A 21,244-nucleotide genomic window follows, 5' to 3' on the forward strand; every position below is an offset into this window, starting at 1 on the left:
TAGCACGTTCATTTAATCTTGGTCTGAGTTTGGAAAAGGCCAGATGTGACTTCCAGTAATGAAAGGGGCTCCAGGAAAGCTGGAGAGGAGCTCTTAATCAGAGACTGGAGGGACAGGATGAGAGGGAAGGGTTTTCAGCTGAAAGAGGGGAGATTGGGATGAGATCTTAGGGAGAAATATTTTGTTGTGAGGGTGGGGAGGCCCTGGCCCAGGTTGCCCAGAGCAGTGGTGGCTGCCCCATCCCTGGAGGTGTTCAAGGCCGGGCTGGATGGGGCTCGGAGCCCCTGATCCAGTGGGAGGTGTCCCTGCCCATGGCAGGGGCTGGAATTGGATGGGCTTTGAGGTCCCTTCCAACCCAAACCATCCTTGGTTCCTGAGTTCTTGGGAAGTTTGTTACCAAAGAGATGTGCAGGCTCTGTCACAGGACTGTGAACTCCTGTACTCTCTTTCACCCACTACTCCAAGCATGTCAGCCGTAGTCTAGACCGTAAATTGCTATTAGATAGACTTTTTTTGCTATGTTTTAAGAAAATATATGACTGAACTTCTCCTTTAATAGCAAATTATACTAAGCTTTTTGTAACATTTAAAAGGAAACATTTCCTTGCAGCTGTACCATGTTAAGTGATGTTGCAAATCCCAGTGATTGCACTGGGAACAGAAACGTTTGCATAATCTCAGCTATGGTCCTGTCAGGAAGAAATGTGGAATTTCTTTCTTTTTAGAAAGATTTCTTTATCCAACACCCTCTTTCTCTGCTCCATCATTTGTTACGCTTCAAAGAAAATTCTGTGTCCTGTGATAGATGTGGTGCCCTTTCCTGCTGGGATTGACAACGCTGGATGGCAGTTGAGCCATGGTGGATAACAGTCTTTCGTTCAGGTAGCAGGCAAGAAGAATGGCAAAACTCAGAAAATCCACTTGTTTACTTGAATTGGAAGGCTCTGAGTTGATGCTAATTGGGCCCTTCTTGGCATTTGCAGGAGCCCAGGGGGCTACCTCTGCGCAAGCTGTGACATCTGTGAGGAAGTGCTGGTTTCTGTGAAAGCAATACCAGCCCTGGAGGGACTTTGTTGCTTTATCTGTTCAAAAACCCAGTTTTTCCCTGGTTCCATTGTGAAAACACCTTTAGGAACTGTGTGAAATAGGTGCAGTGGTACCAGTGGTGTAACACTTGTAGAGCTGAAGGACAGAAGGTTGTTAGGAGAATGTTTCTCTGCTCAGCAAACCTGCAGTTGCTAGTTTCCATTTCCCACACAGGAGTGAAATGCTTGTGAGCTTTCTAATTATGAAATGTAGTTATTTCAGGCAGGAACTAAAACTTCAGTAATTTGACGGCAGGATTTTACTGTCTTGATCCAGTGCCAGAGAACACAGGCTGAGTGGGAGAGAAATGACATACTTAGTGGTCAGAACCACCAAACTGGTGAGACTTGAAAGCTAATGCTGCTCTACGCCATTAGAAGACTGACAGTCCCTGCCTTTTAGTGATAGAAAGGCTTTATTTTTAGTGTTGGCAGTTGGTCAAGTCCTGGACTCATTTCAGGCTCTTCTCAAATTGTACAAAGCGTTAGCCTCCAACTGCTGTTGAAATAATGGTTATTAAAAATCATGTTGGAATTAGGGAGATGAAGATGATGAAAAGGGAGTAAAATGATAATCCAGATTGGATTTATAGTCAGTCCCACGTACTCTGGCTCTGGTTTAGAGCTGTGTGCTTTGGTCTGTGAATGCAAATGGCAAACTAGTCCACTGGCTGCAGAGGGGAAGCAAAGTGGAAGTGGAAAATCACCGTGTTTGGTCCTTCTGAATGAGAGGTGAATTCACTGTAGGGTGTCGGACACAGGGGAGCACGAATAATACAAGGCTGGAGGGGTTGACGTAAGGGGTTAATCTCTGAGGCGTTTTGCATAGTGCAATACCTGCATCTGTGGTCCTTGCTCATCTTCATAGGTTTGCCGGAATACTGTTTAAAAATGTTAAATGAGGGACAAGAAGGTGACAGTCCTGCATGCCTGTGCCTGTCATCCTAGCAGAAGTAAAAACAGGACAATTCAACTTTCTTCCCATTTCACTTACAGAGAGTGTGAGTGTCCATCTGACCTTCTCTTACTTCCAGCAGTGGTTCCAGTTTATGCTCAAGGAGTAGAGTTGGAAGCTTTGGCGTGCTGAGGACTATTGCAGTGAGCGCAGGTGATCTACCAGCCAGCGGTGAAGCAAAGCATGGTGCTTCAGCTTTCACTGGCAAGGCCACGGCTGCAGAGCTAAAGCAGAAGGGCTGATAATTATAAAGAATTTAGCAGGTGTTTAGCTAAGCCATCTATAGTCTAGTGCTGTAGATATTTACATCTGCCTCCTTTTAAATAAGTTGGTGTTGCCAGTGCATATATGAAGGTGTGGAGAGTTTCAAAATGCGGCTTCTATTCAAAGCAGTTTTCCACCTGACATTTTGTGCTGCTGTTTCATCTTGAAAATGCTACGTTCATGAACTAATTATGCCTTTGCACATATTCCTCACTTCCCTTGTGCTCTGCTGGGGTTTCTGTTGTGCTAATCATTCCAAGAGATGTGGTGTTGGTTTTGTTTGATGACGGGTGTGGACACTGCTGAGCACTTCTTGTTGTTGGGGGGCTTTTTCCCATGGAAAAACCTGACATCACCTATACCTCGTTTCCTGCTTATACGAGAATTGTGACTCAACTGCTGCTCAAAACCAAAACAACATGCCTTATTAATCAGTCAAGAAACTATGTATTACCCTTTTTGTCTCATCTCCCTCTCTTTCCCCTCGCTCTCTCTTTAAAACAGCATTTACCTCTTTCTGCTGGTTCTAACATGATTGGGTCAGAATTGGATTTGCACAAGGATTTTAAAACTGGATTTATGGTACAGGAGTGCCCGTACAGGACTTTGTAGCCATCAGGACACCCTAAAGCTGGGGCCAGGAAGAGAGAAGGGGAGGTACAGGAGTTCTGTGTTTTTGCAGGAGCAATAGTAAGAGCTGTTTGTTCTTCCCCAAACCTCTGGTGAGTGTAATTGGTGCTGCTGGACATACGGGATCACTTGGAGGTGGAATTTTTGGTAGTGCTGGTTCTGACAGATGCCCCCTAAGAGTAAAGCTGTGATCGTGAGGCACAATGGCAAGGTCATCCCTTCCAGTGCTGACAGGCGTGAGTGGTGACAGTTGCAAGGCTATTTTGGGAGTGCTTTTCTCTTTGTTTTCTGTGAACTCCTCTCTCTGTGCTCCCAGATTTAACCCTGATGCTGTTGGGCTGCCATCACCCATGCCTCCGTCTGCGGAGTGCTGGCTGCTTTGCAGTACATGTTGACATCATATCTTTACTGTTATTTTGCATTTGGTGGCAGATCGACTCCCTTCATCTTCTGGCTAACCTTGTTCCGTATATTGTAGATTATGACAGGAGAACAGTATGCCATCTAATCCCTTTGTGACTTGTGTGTTGTGACAGTATGACCTTAACTGCCCAGCCCAGTGTGCTAACAGGGATGTTGCTGTTGGTATCACTGTCGTCCTCTGATTTTCAGTAACTTTTCAACCGTTTCTAAAACTCCTCGGAAAGCTATGCTAGCTCTGATCTTATAACATAAAGTTGTGGTAAAGAAAACCATCTCAAAGCCTTGGGTTAAGGAGTGACTTGGTAAATCCTGGCTCTTGTAGGGCACCCACTGCCTGTAAATAATGAGTCTTCTCCTGTGACTGCTGTAAGTCACGGAGGGTGGGATTCCTCTCATCCTGTTGTGAAGGGGTTTGTGCTGTCTGTGGGCAGTGGGAAAGGACAAGGACTGTAAAGGTAAAACATCCCACCTAGCTTAGACAGGCAACACCCTCTGGGTTCAGCTGTTTCTTCATACTTTGAAAATGTAGATGAAAATCTTGTGTAAGGTAAGGTGTGGGAACATACGGCTGGGGCAGAAGGAACCCTGCAAACTGAACAACTGCTTAAGTTGTTGTGGAGGTCTTGGTTTGAATTCAAGACTGCATTTGCATGCACATGGAGAATGTTCCACTTTTGGTTTAGTGGTTTTTATGGCCTGTATTCATAGAATCATGGGATCATTAAGGTTGAAGAAGACCTCTAAGCTCATCCAATCCAACCATCAGTCCGACCCCACCATGCCCACCAAAACATGTCCCAATGGGCCATGGCCACATGGTTTTTGAACCCTTCCAGGGATGGAGACTCCACCACTGCCCTGGGCAACCTCCACCTGGGCTTTACCACTCTGTCAGTAAAGGAAGTTTTCCCCATATCCAATCTAAACCTCCCCTTGCACAACTGAAGGCTATCCCTTCTTGTTCTATCACTTGTTGCTTGTGAGAAGAGACCAGCTCAGTGACTCTTGGGCTCTTCATTTATCTGGAAGAAAACCTTTTGATCAGTTTGAGCATGATGTGGATCTGTCCCACATCATCAAAAGCTGTCTCACCGGTGCTGTTGGGAAAGGATGTGCTTGGTTTATATGAACAAAATTCATTTTATCACCCCATATCTTATGCAGAATCTTTCGTAGCTCAGAGATGGTGCAGCCTCAGCCACCCAAATGAATCAAGGTCAGGTTTCTAGCATGAGAACATCACTCGGGAGGAAAAACAAGAGGCTTGGGTGAATAAAGCATCTAAGCACTGGAGGTGAGACAGTTCTGGATGAGAATAGCTGCAGATACATGCTGCAAATCCATGTCTACTGGTCCTTCCCTGCATTGTAAAGTTCCCTGGATTTACAAGGAATCAGTGGCTGGGATTGTATATATGTAGATACGTGTCATACACACACATCCACAGCCAGGAAAGGTGCTGAGAATTTATTGATAGGGTTCTCAGGCATTGGCAGATGTTGCCCAGGGCAGTGGTGAAGTCCCCATCCCTGGAGACTAAAAAGATGGATTGGATGAGGTGCTCAGGGATGTGGTTTAGTAGTGGACAAGTATGGTTGGACTTGATGATCTCAAACCAAGTGATTCTATAATACAATGAATTCATTGCAGACCCTGTGCAAACAGGGGACATTGGTCTAGAGGTGTGCTGAGGTCCTGTCCATCTGCAGTGATGCAGTGTTCGTTGCATTGGTGTTCTTCACCTCACTGGCACTGCTGTGTGTTGAGAGCTGGATGTGCTTTAAACATCTAAAATATAAACTCTTTCACCATGGAAGAATGGAGTGACTTTCTGAGCAAACCACCACAGGGAGAAAGGTCCTGAAGGTCAGTGCAAGCCGGCCATGCCGTGGATGTGGGGTTGTATGGAAGAATCTGAGGTGTTTGTTAATCCTTTGACTTGAGAGTTACACAAATTGGGATTGGTGATGGAACAGAGGGAGAGAAACAATGTCAAAGGACTGCTGGTGTATAAAGAGCTTTGAAGATGGTATCAGCACTTGATTTCTGGATTGGAAGAGAATGTGATAAAAGGATTAATGATGGGGGTTTCCTGAGCAATCTGTGTTAACAGCAGCATTTTGCACAGGTACTCCTGGGAGGCTCAAGAAATGAATCCTGGAGTAATGAAGAAGAGAGAACGCATGGCCTCTACTGGCCTGGTGTCGCTCATACTCGATTAAAAAGACAGCATTTGTCTGACCAGCTAGTTTGCATGTTGTGTTTATGTGTGACAAGTGGAGCTGCCAAGTGTGATTTCTGTGTGGGAACCTGGAGGACTGCTGCTCGAGAATCTCACACGCTAGGATTATGAGCTTTTCACTCTTCTGCACGGAGAAGTCGCCGAGATAGGGTTCTGTCACAAGATTGACATTGTCACAGTAGAAACACGTAATGCAGAAGCCAAGCATGTTGCCCTTTCTTCTTTTGCCTTCTTGCATCTTTCCTCCACGTTGGGAAAAGGCATAGCTTCTCTCTCTCAAATCCTGACCAACCAAGGAAGGAGCACTACGATTTAAATATAGCCAAAATTAAAAGTGCAGCAGTTATTACAGGTTTCCTGGCTGACTTTGATTCCAAGCACTTGTGTGCACACTGCTGCCATTTTATTATGTGGTCATATGATGCTGGGAGATGTGGCATACTGTTTGTAAACTCAGTATTTACTCAGTGGGGCTGCATTGAGAAATGCAAGATGCTCTCAGACAGATTCACCCTGGTTGGCTGTGCTGCTGTGTGCAGTGCTGCCGAGTTGGGCAAGGAAACAGCAGCTAAGTGTCCCTGTTGCTGCGGAGCTGGCATGCTGAAATGCCAACGAGCACTGTTCTGCCTGAAAACAGTTGCACTGGATGCTGTTCATGTCTTTATGTTAAACTACCGTAATACTGGGAATGTTGTGGGTGCCAGGGACAGCACTGGTGATGTGCAGAAACCTACAGCCTCTGGGTTTGTAACCTTTCCCCTTCTCCACATAGAGGCAAAAAGGTGGGCTTTTTTCCTCACTCAGCTGATCCCAAGCAATTCCTTAGGAATTTGTCGGGTGGTTTAGTTGCTCTCCTCACTGCTATCCAGTGACCAATGGGAATGTATCACCAGTCATAGGCTGAGGAGTTGCTAAATGTGATGCACCTGCTTGAAAGTGAGCAGTATTATACTGCTTACACCTGGTGGGAGCTCCATTCTTGGTCCTCTGAACCCTCTATCTCATCCCATCTGGCTCCTTTTATTCCCTGATCTTCCTATCTCTGTCCTGTGGGGGATGCCCAGGAGATAAGCAAACCAAAAATGTTGGCAGGCAGTTGGAGCTGTTGGTGCTGATGCTCATCAGGAGTTCCAGCTCTGAGGAAGGAGCACACACCAACAGGGTTGTGATAATAATGAGGTCTCATTTTGTTTGGCTGTTGAACAAGCCTTGCCAGACAGCAGAATTTTGCAGAACATTTCCTGGTGTCCCCCGTTTTGCTGTTGTAATGTAAACTTCATGCTGAAAGAGGAATGCCTTGGCAGTAGCTGCTGGCACAACAAAGTGCGGAGGAAAGTGTCCCTGGCTGTGAAGGGCTCCACCTGTCATCGGAGAGGGGGAAGCGAATGTGCCGGATCTGCAACTTTTAGAAACTGAGCACTTCCTCCCTATGGAAAAACTGCTAAATGCTGGTCCCCGGCCAGGAGCTGAAGGAACACCGTGAGCTGTGGATGGAGACTTGCCCAGCGATGCCTGGGATTTCAATCGTATGAGCCAACTTTCTTTGAGCGGTTCGTGGGTAATTCTGGGCACCGGGTGCAGTTTGCATCAAAGACTGCTATAACTGTAATGCATGAGTACCGTTCCAGGAGCATTTGGAGCTAACCAACGGCCAAGCAAAATAGAAGGATGGCAAGAGATTAGCCTGCTGCAGATCTCCGATTAGAGGGAAAGGTAGTCACCACGTACTCCCAACTCTATCGCATCGCCTTGAAGGTCATGTTGTGTCTTTTACAGAGAAAGAAGATAAAGAAGGAATTAAACTTTCAGAGACAAAAATGCTCTGCTCTGGAGTTAACCTTGCTTTTAGCCTTCTCTGCGTGTGTAACCAACAGCTGAGGGTCAACAGTGCCTAAGATTGAAAGAATTAAGCCTCTCTGTGTATGTATTTCCCTCTGTGCAAAGCGAATTCCAGGGCCTATTTAGGGCAGGAGTGTTTCCTCCCAGTGAAGAACTGCTCACAGAAAAGGCAATGCTGCTTCTCAACACCCTTTTCTGGCTGTTTCTTCCTTTGGGGTTGGTGGGCAGGTGTCTGCTTGGTGGGATTGCTGTCTGGTGTAGGTATTCTGACAGTGCCAAGGAACGCTCTATCAAATAAGAGGAGAACTTTGCATAGCAATAGATCCTCTCAGGTTACTAAACTTACCCACTCTCCTAAATTTAAGGTTGAGGATTAATAGTACTTAAGGGAGGACACGTCCACCCCTTTCACTTCCTCTCTGTCCTCTTCTCCTTCCTCCAGTTACCCCAGGTTTTGCTTAGCCAGAAGATCACCTTTACCCTCTGAATCTCAGTGATTGCATTTTTCTTATGTGATGTTTTGCAGTGCTTAATTTTGGCAGATGTGCACAATAAAACATGCAGTGGGGATCTCCTGGAGGGCTGTCAGCAGTCAGGGCTTTTCAAAAATTTAAGATGGGCAAAACTATGTGCCCTGAGCACTTCTAAACAGTGAGGATTTCTGTTCTTTAATTTATAGCTTGGTTAAATGTCATGTATGAAACTATTAATACTATTAATGTGTGTGCAAGTATGAGTGCTGTGATAACATGTAAGTGTTCATCAGTCGATGCTTTAGAACGCAGAAAAACATGGCAGCCCCTCAAAGCTACCACTGAATCTGTCATAACTTCTATACACGTTTTCTAAACTTCCTAAAGTTTAGAAGATCTTTAGAAATTCCCAGGTTTGCTCATTATCCCAGTTTTTGGGCGTGTAATTATTGCTCTAAGATGCATTAAGTTCTCGTAGCATATTAAGATAGGAGTCATGTGTTCTTTTGGGGTATCTGACTAGAACATGCAAGCAGCCCTGTGTCGAGAGTTTCCTACATGAGACAACGATGACACTGTCAGAACTGAAGAGCAGTTATTTAGGACCTCTGTCCAATGCTTTGTTCTGAAACTCCTTTTCCACATCACCTTTAAAAATCTTTGCCAGTATAATCAATACTGTGTATTATCACAAAAATGCAGCAAACCCTTGCATTTTGGTATTTGAGGCAGGCAAGAAGCCAGACCTGCTTGTGTTAACGCAACCTCAAGTTCTTTAAAACCTGTTCGTGCTTCCCAACTCTGTGCTCATTTCTGTTCTCATGTGTCAGTAACTGATATTAAAATAAATATTGTCCCACGGCATGCTCCCACAACTGGAACAGTCATTTTTTCATGGTGCTTGGGTGTAGAAGGGTGGAGCAAGGGTTCTTTTTCTTAGATATTAGGGAATACATCGCTGCCCTGTTAAGGACCCAATACCCCTTTGCGCTTGGCTTTGTCTTGGTGGCAAATGCAAGCAGCAGGCATGAAATGAGCTCTGGTTCCCTGGGGAGTGAGCGAGTGCCTGCTGTTGTCAGCACCAGTGTAGCTTTGTCACTTTGTCATCATTTTATCTCTTCAGAAGCCAGGCAAGTCAAATGACTGTGGATTTCTCTGGAGGAACAGGTGGGGGTTGATCCCATTATCCCTCTGTTTCTAGTGTTCATTCCATAGGAACCATGCAAGATAGGGACCAGCAGAACAATAACAGGCAGAAATTTAAAATAAGGAGGTGAGCTCCATGATGGAACTAAACGGATATTTGATGGTAGAGCTCAGTGAGTCCAGCGGTGTGAGCAAGGGCTGCTCTTTTCTCTTGGCTAATTCCCAGTACATGCAGATGTAGTTGCTGTATTTGGGTGGCTTAAGCGATAAACAATGTAAATATAATTCTCTATCGAATCCATAGTGACATTCTTCAGTCTAAATTTAGATTTGCACTCAAACTGCAGGTAATACTTAACCAAACACAGCAGATCATTAAGTACACACAGGCGTGAAACATCACCTCGCTGCTTTGGCAGAGCTACGCTGATAAAATTCTTCTTTGAGGCTATAATTCTTTACTCAGCCAGAAGTGATGGTGCTCAAAAGAAACCACTACGTGGGCGAGCTTTCCTTGGCTATTCTTGGAGCAATGCACTTATAGATGAAGTCAGGTTTATTTTAAAAGTTCTGTGTAATGATTGCATTCCCAGGACAAGATGTAAATAACTCCTCAATAAGATTGTGAGTGTTATTTATCTGAGGTGTGTTGGGGGGAAACTTGAAGTATATCAACAAATGTGGGTGGCAATAAAATACAGATTAGCTCTGAGTTTTGCAGGCTCAAACTTGAATTTCCAAAAATTTCCTCCTTGAGCTGAAAGGGATTATTGTGTTTTGTGCATCCACATACAGCTCTGTGTCTGTTGCACACTGCCTTCTGACTGCATTTAAATGCATTGTTATGGATGTAAGCCATGAACAGGTTGGTTTGGATAGTTTGGATTATGGAAAGCAGGAATGTATCCCTTCTAGAATATGTCTTAAAATTAAGTCATATTAATATAATTAAGACAGTGTGCTCAAGTGGCCAAGAAGGACAACAGCATCTGGACTCGGATCAGCCATGGTGTGGCCAGCAGGGAAGGGATCGTCCATCTGGACTCAGCACTGGTGAGGCTGCACCTCAGATCCTGGGTTCAGTTTGGGCCCCTCACTCCAAGAAGGACATTGAAGGGCTGGAGCGTGTCTGGAGAAGGGAACGGAGCTGGGGAACGGGCTTGAGCCCAGGGATTCTGGGAACAGCTGAGTGACCTGGGGCTGTTTAGTCCAGAGAAGAGGAGACTGAGGGGAAACCTCATCACTCTGTGCAGCTCCCAGAAAGGAGGTTGAAGTGAGGTGGGTGCTGGTCTCTTCTCCCAGGTAACAAGTGATAGAACAAGAGGAAGTGGCCTCAAGTTCTGCCAGGGGATGTTTGGGTTGGATATTGGGAAAAGTTTCTTTACCAAAAGAGCACTGAAGCCCTGGCAGAGGCTGCCCAGGGCAGGGGTGGAGTCCCCATATCTGCACAGGTTCAAAAACCATGTGGCTGTGGCATTTCAGGCCATGGTTTAGTGAGCACGGTGGGGTTGGGCTGATGGTTGGACTGGGTAAGCTTAGAGGTCTTTTCCAGCCTTAATGATGCTATGATTAATCCTGTGCAGATGGAGCACACATCAGTTCCCCCGTGGTAGGAGTGTTTGGCTTGTGTTTCCTGCTCTTGTCAGCTGCTGAGACTTAGAGGGAACATCTGTACCACAACAGCAGGAGGCAGGAGTTGCAGCAAGAAAAATTCTGATTAGGTGGTAAGAAAATTTACCTACCAAGAGGGTGATGGAGCATTGCAGTGGGGGCCTGGACCAGCCGTGGAGTTTCCTTCCTTGCAGACTGTAAAAACTGGTGCAGGCCCTGAGCAGCCTGATCTAACATCAGATTGAGCCCTGCTTTGAGCAGCTGGGTGGACCAGGTGATCTAAATAAAGGAGAACCAAGGAACAAACCTTGCTCCTCACAGCTGGTGGTAAAACCTGGTTTGCATCCACACTGCTCAGACCTAACCATGTCTCCTGGGACTCCTCCAACCTCACTATGATGCTCCCCAGTCTCCAATATTTTTGTTTTGGTTTGTTGTTTTTTTCCCAGTTCTACTGCCTGAAATAATCCAAGTGAAGTCCTCCAGAGCTGAGTGTACAGGGTGAAGCTGTTTCGTGCCTGACGGTGGGAAAGCATTGATGGACCAAAGCAAAGGGTAGACAGAGCCAACCTAGGAAGATGCTCATCCATTCTGGGTTTGGAGCAGTCCCTGAAGTAAACAATTTCTAGAATTATGCTTGTGCTTTTCTGACAAAGATTAAGGCAAACCTGTCTAAAAGCGGGCCAGGAAACATGGTAACACCTCAGCATATGCACAGTTGGGGCTTGCATGCTTGAGTCTGCTCCTGGGTCATTCTTGACTGCTGCCATAGATGTACATTGTGTGGTCTCATGTTTGCCAAAGAACTGTACTAGGGATGAGTTTTTGGAGTGTGCTTCCTCAGACGCTTCTGGAGAGATTTAAAAGCCCATCTTTTGCCTGGCTGCTCAAGAACCAAGCAAATGTAGGAATCACCTGTATTTGGTTTGAGATTTGCACTTGCAGTAGAAATAACAAGTTGGATGCCCTCGTGTAGGGCATTGCTCTTGAAATGAGCCCTGCAGCACAGATGAATGTGTTAATAGGACAGGATAGGTTTGTCTCTTTGGAGGAGGCGCCAGTTAGAGATTATTTCCTACTTTTCATTACTTGCTGGGAGAGGAATGTATCGTTGGTGTTGCTGTTTTAGAAGAGTGATCATCTGGAAGTTGTCAGGCTGCCATAACTGATAAATGTGCCCACACTGAGCTGCACAGAAGGTCTGAGTGCTGAGATTTTGGAGGAATTCTGACCAAGCTGATTCCCTCGCTGGTAATGAGGAACACAGGCACTGCCTGTGGATGGGCATGCAATATAAGCCAATCCTTTTGTCTCCTGGTCGTGCTTGGTCCTTCTCAGCTGAGGCACATGCATTGGACCTATGTATTAAATTGCCAGCTCATCCTTAAATAGCAGCCTCCAGTGAACTGTAAATGCAGCGCAGAACGTGCTGTAGCTAGGAATATGAGGAAGGAGGAATTCCACATAACAGAACTGCTGAGACCTGAAAATCTAGCTACGCTTTCTTCTGGCAACTTCAAAGCCGGCGGGTCTCCAGGCTCTGGAATTAATACAGCGGCTAATAAAGGGCTGTCATTCTCTTCGGTAGCTCACAGGGTCTGTAGAGCTACCAGGGAAAGTTGTGCGTTGTTATACTCAGGAAAATGAATAAATATTGCGGAATAAAGAGGCTGTTCGCTTCTCTAAAGTTCTGGTGTTGTTATGATTACGTCTGTAACAGCCAAGATCGAGTATAAAGATGGTCTGCTTGAGTCAGGCTTCTTGCGTGGGGGCTGACTCTGCTCACCCCTACCCTGGCCATTGTTACAATGTTATTTCATTGGCATTTTGAGGGAACAATATAATTAAATAAATACAAAGCTTGCCTTCCTTGAAGGAATTTGATGCCAAACCTAAAATTAATAGAGATCTGTGGTTTTACAGTGCATCCGTGTGCCAGGGAATCACACTGTGGGAGAGGGGAAGGAAACAGAGCAGTAGGTGAAGAGTAAAGCCTGAGTGAATTTAGAGGTTGTCCGCCTGAGGCCTCTGAGTTGCAATTAATTTGTGAACATTCTGAAATTAATTTATTTTAGTTCCCAACTAAAAGCTCTCTCAAATTTTAAGGTGTGCTCACTCACAGAGGGGGAAATTCCACCCAGGAGTTACTGCTGCTTATAAGCTGTAAGCGTATGTTGAACCCTTGCTTTAACACCAACACCTTTTTTTTCCTCTTCCTTCTCTCTTCACCCTTCCCCTCCCTGGATGCCCTCTCTCCCCTTCTCGCTTAGGCCTGTATCGATGAGAACCTGGACATGGTGAAGTTCCTTGTGGAAAATGGAGCCAATGTGAACCAGCAGGACAACGAGGGCTGGACCCCACTTCACGCGGTGGCATCGTGCGGCTACCTGAACATAGCAGAGTGAGTGAGTTTCAGGCTGTTCCCCATATTTGTAATTCTTTCCATGTCCAGGTACACATGTGATTGATGTTCTGAGATTTACACAACATCTTGGGGAAGTGATGCCAAAAATAGGTGCATTTTTCTTCTTACTGAATTCTTAATTTGTGAGAATTAAGGTGGAGACTGCAACTGGTTGCCTTTTGCTGATCCCATTACTGGGACTTATGATTCATTAGATGCCTTAGCTAAAACACCAAGCCAGAAGGAAGCAGGGTGGCTGGCAGGCCGGCCCACTGACACAGAGATGTGTGGTGAAGCACAGGTCTGCTGCTGGCTGTCTGTTGTGCGCTTCCATGACCTGGGAGCCTGTGTGGAGTTTGAGTGTTACCTAAGAGCGATTTGGGACTTTTACTGCTCTAACTGAACACAACTCTGTCTCTACAAAATGTATGTTAGCGTAATGACACGCGTATAGCTCTCCTGGTGCAAACCCCAACGGCAGAGGCAGGGTGTGCTGTAAAACGGTTCAAAGGGGACCGCACCAGTGCTTACTCTTACTCTCAAGGTTTGCAAAGTGGCTGTTTTCTGACCATAGACAGGCCTGTGTGAGCAGCACTGCGGTTCTATAGAGACTTTAGAGAGAGAAATGCCATATTCTGGGCTCCGCAGTCACCAGCACACCAACAGCATTATTTTCCTTCAGATTCAGATCTAATGTGTCTGGTTTTTGCATACTGTCTGACAAGAGATGGAGATGGAGATAAAAGTAGCTGCTTGTTACTTTGCTCACAATTAGAGCATTGTCTTGTGGCAGTGCTGGGTTTACAACACAAGGCTCTGGGCTCAGTTTGAACATAACTGGGTGCAACTCTGAGGCCCAGCTGTAGAGCAGTTAGGAATCTGGTGAGTTTAAAAATCAAATGCTTAGGAAAGCAGGGGTAGTAAGCATAACAGAGTTTTGTCCAGAGGAGATTTAGAGCAAAGCTGTAACCTGCTATAACTGACTCCCAACAAAGTTTTGACTCCTCTTGGCACAGTTTCTGATTCCAGGGTTGGAAATAGCATTCTGCATCCAATTGGAGCATTTATTAGGCTCACAAGGGACCCATAGCCTCTCCAGAGAAAGTACTGGTTCCACTCTTCTTGCTGTGCACCAACAGGTTGCTCTGAGACTTTGAGAGTTGCTCAAATACGTGACCTGGAGTGACTGGAACCAAAAAACAGGCCAACGTAAATAGTAGCTTCCCACTGAAATAATTTGTCTGAGGTAACAGCTGCCTTGTAGGTTTGAAGAATAAAGGGAAACAAGAGTATTTCTCAAGAACGTCCTCAACCATATATCCTAACTTCTACTCTTCTTCTGATCTGTATATCTTTTGTGGCTCTTGTCTTTCTGGTTGGTGTCCTCCTCCTGAAACAATTTTTAGCTCTGTGGATTATCCTTTATCTGTTTGTTTTTTCTTCTTTCCAAATACTACTTCTTCAAACGAAGGATGATCTTATTCTTTACCATTCGCACCATGCTTACATATTTAGTCCATCACAGTTAGCAACATTTGAATACTGAGAACTATTCCTCAAAGGCATTGAAAATAAATTTTGAAACAAACCCAAGCAAAAATGTCTTCTTCTGCCTCACCCTTCTCAGTATGTATGCTTAACAGAGACTTTTTTACTGAAAAGTTTACTTTTTTACGGAATTTTTCTGGTTACAAGGTATACGAGCCAAAGATGGCATTAATTGTTCTTGGGTGAACTTTTGGTGTAGTTAATGAAAAGGCAAGTTAAATACTCATGGTGGCTTGGCTTCTGTCTTTTATTTTACTAGTATCTCCTTTTTTTGAAAAAAAAAAAAGCAACCCATAATCTATCAGGTTCATACAAGAACTGGGGGTATTTAAATAACTATATATAGAGAAGTTAAAAGTATAAGCCACTGACCAGAGACCTTGCGTTTAACAATGAATTTTTTTATTCTAGAAATGTGGTAAGAATAAGATACTCATTTGGTAACTGAGCTTGAATGAGAAAGCCACAGATTTTGTTCTTGTATTTGATTTATTGTGTAGGTTGCACTGAACCTGCACACAAGGTCTGATCCATTGGTATGGGTCTCATTCCCACAGGTACTTAATTAGTCATGGAGCCAACGTGGCTGCTGTGAACAGCGAAGGGGAAGTCCCGTCCGACATTGCAGAGGAAGCAGCCATGAAGGACCTGCTTCTGGAACAAGTAAAGAAACAAGGTAAATCGGTGGTGGGATTGAACACGTGGGAGCTAAAGCTCTAAGAATTTCCTTATTGTCTATAGGTGAAGAGATCTGAAATCTGGCCCAAGAGGCAGCAGACAAATTGTGCTTTGGTAGCAGAAGAGTGGAACAGATGCAGAAGGTTTGTGGTGTGCAGTTCTGTCCTTAGGATTCTTCAGAGCAAGGCACCGCAGTACTGAAAGCTGATCCATTAGATCTGTTGGAAGGGAGATTTAATTCTGACCTCTGGTATCAATGAAAGGACTTGATAGGACAGAGGTGGGATTTCCAGTCCTGCCGAGAGTAGGGACCAGGAAATGAACGTGCCCGGCCTGGAGTGACCTCTTTATCCTGATCCTTCCCTGGACTTCTGCCGCCCATCTGCTCTGCCGTTTCCCCTTTCGCATCAAGGTGCCTGTCTGAGGGGCTGCTCTCTGTGCTGTCCCTGCAGAAACATCGCTGGCAGGAGAAACGTCTTGGACAGTGTAACTTGTGTTGTAATTAAGACATACTTCATCAGAGTAAAACTTCCTTCATGCTCATGAAATTCATCTGTGAGGGGTTAGGTGGCTGTACATGCATATCAGAAGTGTAAACCCTGTCCATGAAGTTCATCACAAATGTTTTTGAAGGATGTTTTTAGCTGAACTACATGGGAAGTGGTGAACTGAGGCAAACTGAGCTGACACAGACCAAACTGTCCACACTTGGATAGGTATGGGCTGCGTACTTAGCCAAGAGAAGAGAAGGTTGATGGGGAATCCCGTTGGTGTCCTCCACTGCCTTGAAGGAGGCAATAGAGGCCATGGAGCCAGATTCTTCTCCAAGCTGCGCAGTGACAAGGTGAGAGGAAGAGGTCATAGGTTTGAACAAGGGACATTCTGATTGAATATATATATATATATATGGGAAAAAATGTTTCCCAGGATTGTGCTGGAACCAGGACCCATGGAACTTGTGGAATCTCCATTATTGAAAGCAGTCAAAATTCGGCTGCATTCAGCTCTGAGCAACTTGATCTGGAGTTACCCTTCTTTGAGCATGGATTTGGGCTAGAGACCTCAAGGATTCTTTCTGGTCTAGGTTATTTTATGACTGCAGGTTGGTGTTGGGGCTGTTTGCCCACTGGGTTGAAATCAGTCCTCTCTAACAGATGTGTTCTCTTGGCACGTTATGGGTACTTTATTTTTGAAGCTTTTTTCAGGTATTGTTAGGAAGAGGCCAGTCCCTTGCTGCTCTGTCAGATGTTTCTGTGCACTGGTGAGTTCGTAGCTGTCCATCAGAGAACTGGCTGGTATTTGTGTTAATGTTCCTCTTGGAAAACTGGTGCAGGATCACGTTCCTTCTGGTAAACAACTTTTCACTTTCTAGTCTTGTATTTGTGACAAGGTTATTCTTATTTTGTTCCTCTTTTCCCTCCACTTTGAAATAAGCTTAAATACCCTTTTTCCTTGTATTTAGTTTGCTCACATATTTAGGAAGGAGAATTGTGCCTACAGTCAGCATTTGTTTTACTGGGTTGCCCAAACCATGCCCCATAAGGTTTCAGCTGTATTATTACTGCGCACAATGTTTTATACACCCTTTAGAGAGAGACAAGTTTACACTGATGTAAAGAAAGGATCTGTATCTTTCTGGGCATCCAAGGAAGCCTGACTGGAGAGAGGAGACAGGCGTGGTCTGGAGAGCCTGATAAAACAAATGCTGACTGTAGGCACCATCCTTCACATAATTCTGCCTCAAATGCAGATATTTTGCCTGACACTTCTTGGGATTCTGCTTGGCTTTTTCATTGCTTCACCACATTAGCGGCATCCTGCGAAGATGCCCTGAAATGACCATCTGTCTCCACCGAGCAGCCTCCCACTGATGCCACTTAAAAGGATCGTAGCTGCTGGAGTGAATGCGTTATAAACTTTAAATAAGTGTCCATCCAGCCCTGCAGCCTCTCTTCAGTGGCAGCTAAAAGCAGGTGCCTGCTTCAAATTATAACAACAGGACAAGTGTATCTGATACCTTTTCCAAATGATTTCCCAGCCTCCAGCCACTGTGCCTCAAGGAATCCCTGAGCCAGATGGACTTTCTGTGGACTCACGAATCCCCTGTGGCTTTCTATTCCATGACCTTGTGCAGTCCTTCTTGGGAACTTCTGGCATGTTGTTTAGTAACTACAAACTTCTCTGCTCCTTGTTCTGGAGCTAGTTGTATTTCTGGTCTTTGCAGCATCTTGCGGTGGTGGATTTCACAGTTCAGGCTCTGCATTGAAAAGTTTTTTTTGCTTTTGTTCTGTTTTACACCTAGTGCCCCATAATTTAATTTGGAATCGTGTTGTTCTTATACTGAAAGAACTAACCCATAGGGACAGCTGCTACCGACAGCCTTCTTGATTTTTGAGATTAGTCATCTTCTCCTTCATATCTTTCCTGAGTCAGTGAGCTCTAATCTGGTTTATCTTCTGTGGAGCTGTATTGTGCTTCTGATTGATACATCGTCCTTACATGACCTTATCATCATGAACTCCACTTCCAAAACCAAGTCTAAGATAGTTTTGGTTCTTGTTGGTTTCGTGACGGTTGGCCCAGCGCATCGCCCAGACCCACCTGGCCTCCCCGCAGCACAGTTGTTGTTTCCTAGGGTGGGAAACCTGTCCCTCTGGTTATCGGAAAGCCAGAAGTCCATGTCTCTTATATCTGATGTCAGTATTGGTGGACTCACTTCACTTGACTTCATCTAAAGTAGATCTTTTAAACTATCAGATTAGATTTTATTTTCAACTTTCTATCCCCAAACGGATTTAGAATTGTTTGTCAGAATCCAGTGTTTTGCTATGCAGTGGAATTAACTGAATACTTCATTTGGTGTGACCGGCATGAATGGTTCTTGGTGCAGAACAGAGATCTCCAAACTTGCTTGCAAATCGTACTGAATTCTAAGCGTCGGTACAGTTGGGGTTCTGTTGCTCTTGCAGGAGGCATCCTAGGATCATCTCTTCAGATCTTCACTGTAGGTTTTACTCACACTAGTATTTAATTCCGTTTGCTAGGCTGTCGTTCATGACTCAGTTATTTCCATCTAGGACACCACATATTTAGAGCACAACCGGTGTCTCAGCTTTCTCATTTTTTTGTTAAGTCAGACACTTTGAAGCCTGTGTCAGTGATGCTGCCGTTCTCCTCACTCCTAGGAAATGCTTTTGATGATTTTTGTGGAAGGTTCCAAAGAGGTTACTAATATGTGGTGTAGTGGATGAAATGTAGGGTAAGTTTAATGTGTTCATGAGAGTTTTCACTTGATAATTTCTTCTTCTGGGCTTCACCTTTGTAGGTCTAGACCTAGACCTGGCAAGAAAAGAAGAGGAGCAGCAAATGCTACAGGATGCACGACAGTGGCTGAACAGTGGGAGAATTGAAGATATAAAGCAGCCTCGAACAGGCGCCACGGCTCTTCATGTGGCTGCGGCAAAGGGCTATGCTGAAGTCATGAGGTAGGAGCTCCTTCCAGGGCTGACACATTGAGTTCAGGCCAGTTTTCATAATGAACTCATCTAGCTTTATACTTGAGATAAATTTATCTCATACAGAGATTTTCAGGCTGCTCTTTCTCAAAAGGCTCTGTAGATTTATATGCCTGCACACATTCAGCTTGAAGTGTGCAGGGGCTGGAAGATTCCCTTTCATACCTCTAGTCTTTTAAAGTTATGAGAGCTTTTCAGAGACTGAGCCATAAATTAGGTTTGATTTTCACCATTAGAGTAATAATTTTAGGACTAGAGGACTAGCAGGTAAAACACTATTATGGGACAGGTAGAGGGAGTTGGACTGTTCAGCCTGGAGAAGAGAGGGCTTCAGGGAGATCACAGAGCAGCTTCCGGTACTGAAAGGGGCTCCAGGAAAGCTGGGGAGAGACTTTTTACAAGGGCCTGAAGTGACAGAACAAGGGGAATGGCTTTAACTTGAAAGGGGGAAGATTTAGACTAGATGTCAGGCAGAAATGTTTTGCTGTGAGGGTGGGGAGGCCCTGGCCCAGGTTGCCCAGAGCCGTGCTGGCTGCCCCTTCCCTGGAGGTGTTCAGGGCCAGGTTGGACAGGGCTTGGAGCCCCTAATCCAGTGAAAGGTGTCCCTGCCCAAGGCAGGGGGGTTGGAACTGAATGGGCTTTAAGGTCTGTTTAAGCATAACTTGCTCTCTGAATCTATGATAAAAGCACAGTTTCAGCCTACAAAGTGAGGATTTAAATACTATCTGGAAAAATTCAATGTCCACCCCATCTCACCATCCCCTGCCCCTTAATGCTCTGCTCCTGTAGCCATTAGCAGTCACAGGGATTCCAGAGGTTCTGCTTCTACCACTCTGGCACCTAACAAGCTTATCATGGACATAAACTTGTCCAATATAGTGTTTCCTGGCAAGACAGTATTCCTATTTTTACAGGTAAGGTCACATTAAGGTTTTCAACAATTCTCTACTCTTTATGTATGAGTGGAGCTGCACATAAACATCAGCAGGGTTGCTCTGTTGCCCATGTCAAAATCCCTCCTGGAAGTGTTCGTCCATCTCGATCCTTAATTTCTTGGTTTTAAGTGGCATGACTTTATGTGTAAGGGCTGTTTTTTATCAAGCTCTGGTAATTCTGTTGTCTTCCATTGTTCCTATTTGTATTCTTTCATTAGAGCTTATAATTGAGTTATAAGCTGTCTGTGCCTGTACCGTGCCCAAGAGCAGGAATCTAACACAGCTTATGTGGAATAGAAATGTAATATCTCCTGAATTTGAGATATTGGTCCCGTGGACTTTCAGTGAGGGTTGTGTATCCAGTGCTCCTCTTCGACGGCTGCACTCCCTGTCTGCAGGGTGACTTAGTTCTGGGCAGCATTAATTTTTGCCGTGATAAACAGATCTCACGGAGAGCTGACATTGTTTCAGTCTTGTGTATTTTATGGCCGCCCTGTAAGTCCAAATACAAAGCTTCAGTGAGTTAAACTGAAGGGGCTGGAAGCCAGGAGCTAGCTAACTCTCAAATCAGACATGGAATTTGTCTGTGACCTTGACTCTCTTCGCAGCTGTGTTGCTCCCTTTTGCCAGCTGGAAAATCAACATAAAGTCAGCATCTAATTTAAAATTTCTTTCACACAGAAACACACTGCTGCGATGGGATGACTGGGTTTTATTCATCACAGTCACACATTGGTGTAAAGCTGCAGGACTTTCAAAACTGTTGCTGCCACTCTGGGATCATGCTGGATTTCCCTTGTGCTGCAGGAAGGTGGATGGTGGAATTCTCCATGATGGAAATTTACAGTAGCAGTTTTACTGGACTTAGAATCATAGAATCATGGAATTGTTTGGGCTGCAACGGACCTCAAAGCCCATCCAGTTCGACGCCCTGCCATGAACAGGGACACCTCCCACTGGATCAGGGGCTCCAAGCCCCATCCAACCCGGCCTTGAACACCCCCAAGGATGGGGCAGCCACCACTGCTCTGGGCAACCTGTTCCAGGGCCTCCCCACCCTCACAGGGAAACATTTCTTCCTAAGATCTCATCCCACTCTCCCCTCTTTCAGCTGAAAACTGTTCTCCTCGTCCTACCCCTCCACTCCCTGATTCAGAGCCCCTCACAGCTTTCCTGGAGGCCCTCTCAGTGCTGGAAGGCTGCTAGAAGACTTGCAGAATTATCCTGAAATGTTCTTCAGTATTTAACAAACTTGTTTACAGTCAGTGTTGGTACATGAGCCACTCATGGCTTTCCCCTGGTCACCGGTGTGCCAGGTTACATATGTCTCTGAAGTGTCAGACCACAACTGACTCCTTTCTGTTTATTTTGGTTTGACATATTAAAGCTCCAGATGCTGGGAAACCCCTGGGGCTCTGGGCTGATTGAGAAGGGAGCCGGGAGTGGGGGGGAAAGTGCAGAGCAGTAAATGTAATGCCAGGGTGTTGCCAGGCAGG

General features: G+C 45.2%; 1 protein-coding gene across 11 annotated transcripts in view; it reads left to right on the forward strand.

The window, feature by feature from the left end:
- The window catches only part of PPP1R12B (protein phosphatase 1 regulatory subunit 12B), a 131,194-nt gene that overhangs the window by 20,368 nt on the left and 89,582 nt on the right, over positions 1–21,244 (forward strand). For all 11 annotated transcript variants that reach the window (XM_054087981.1, XM_054087978.1, XM_054087974.1 and 8 more), the window contains exons 2-4: positions 12,939–13,069; positions 15,178–15,296; positions 18,624–18,783. In XM_054087981.1, coding sequence (XP_053943956.1) covers positions 12,939–13,069; positions 15,178–15,296; positions 18,624–18,783 — 410 coding nt within the window. The remainder of the gene's footprint in view (positions 1–12,938; positions 13,070–15,177; positions 15,297–18,623; positions 18,784–21,244) is intronic.

Source organism: Cuculus canorus, chromosome 24 (genome assembly GCF_017976375.1).
Source record: "Cuculus canorus isolate bCucCan1 chromosome 24, bCucCan1.pri, whole genome shotgun sequence".
Classification (NCBI taxonomy): Eukaryota; Metazoa; Chordata; class Aves; order Cuculiformes; family Cuculidae; genus Cuculus; species Cuculus canorus.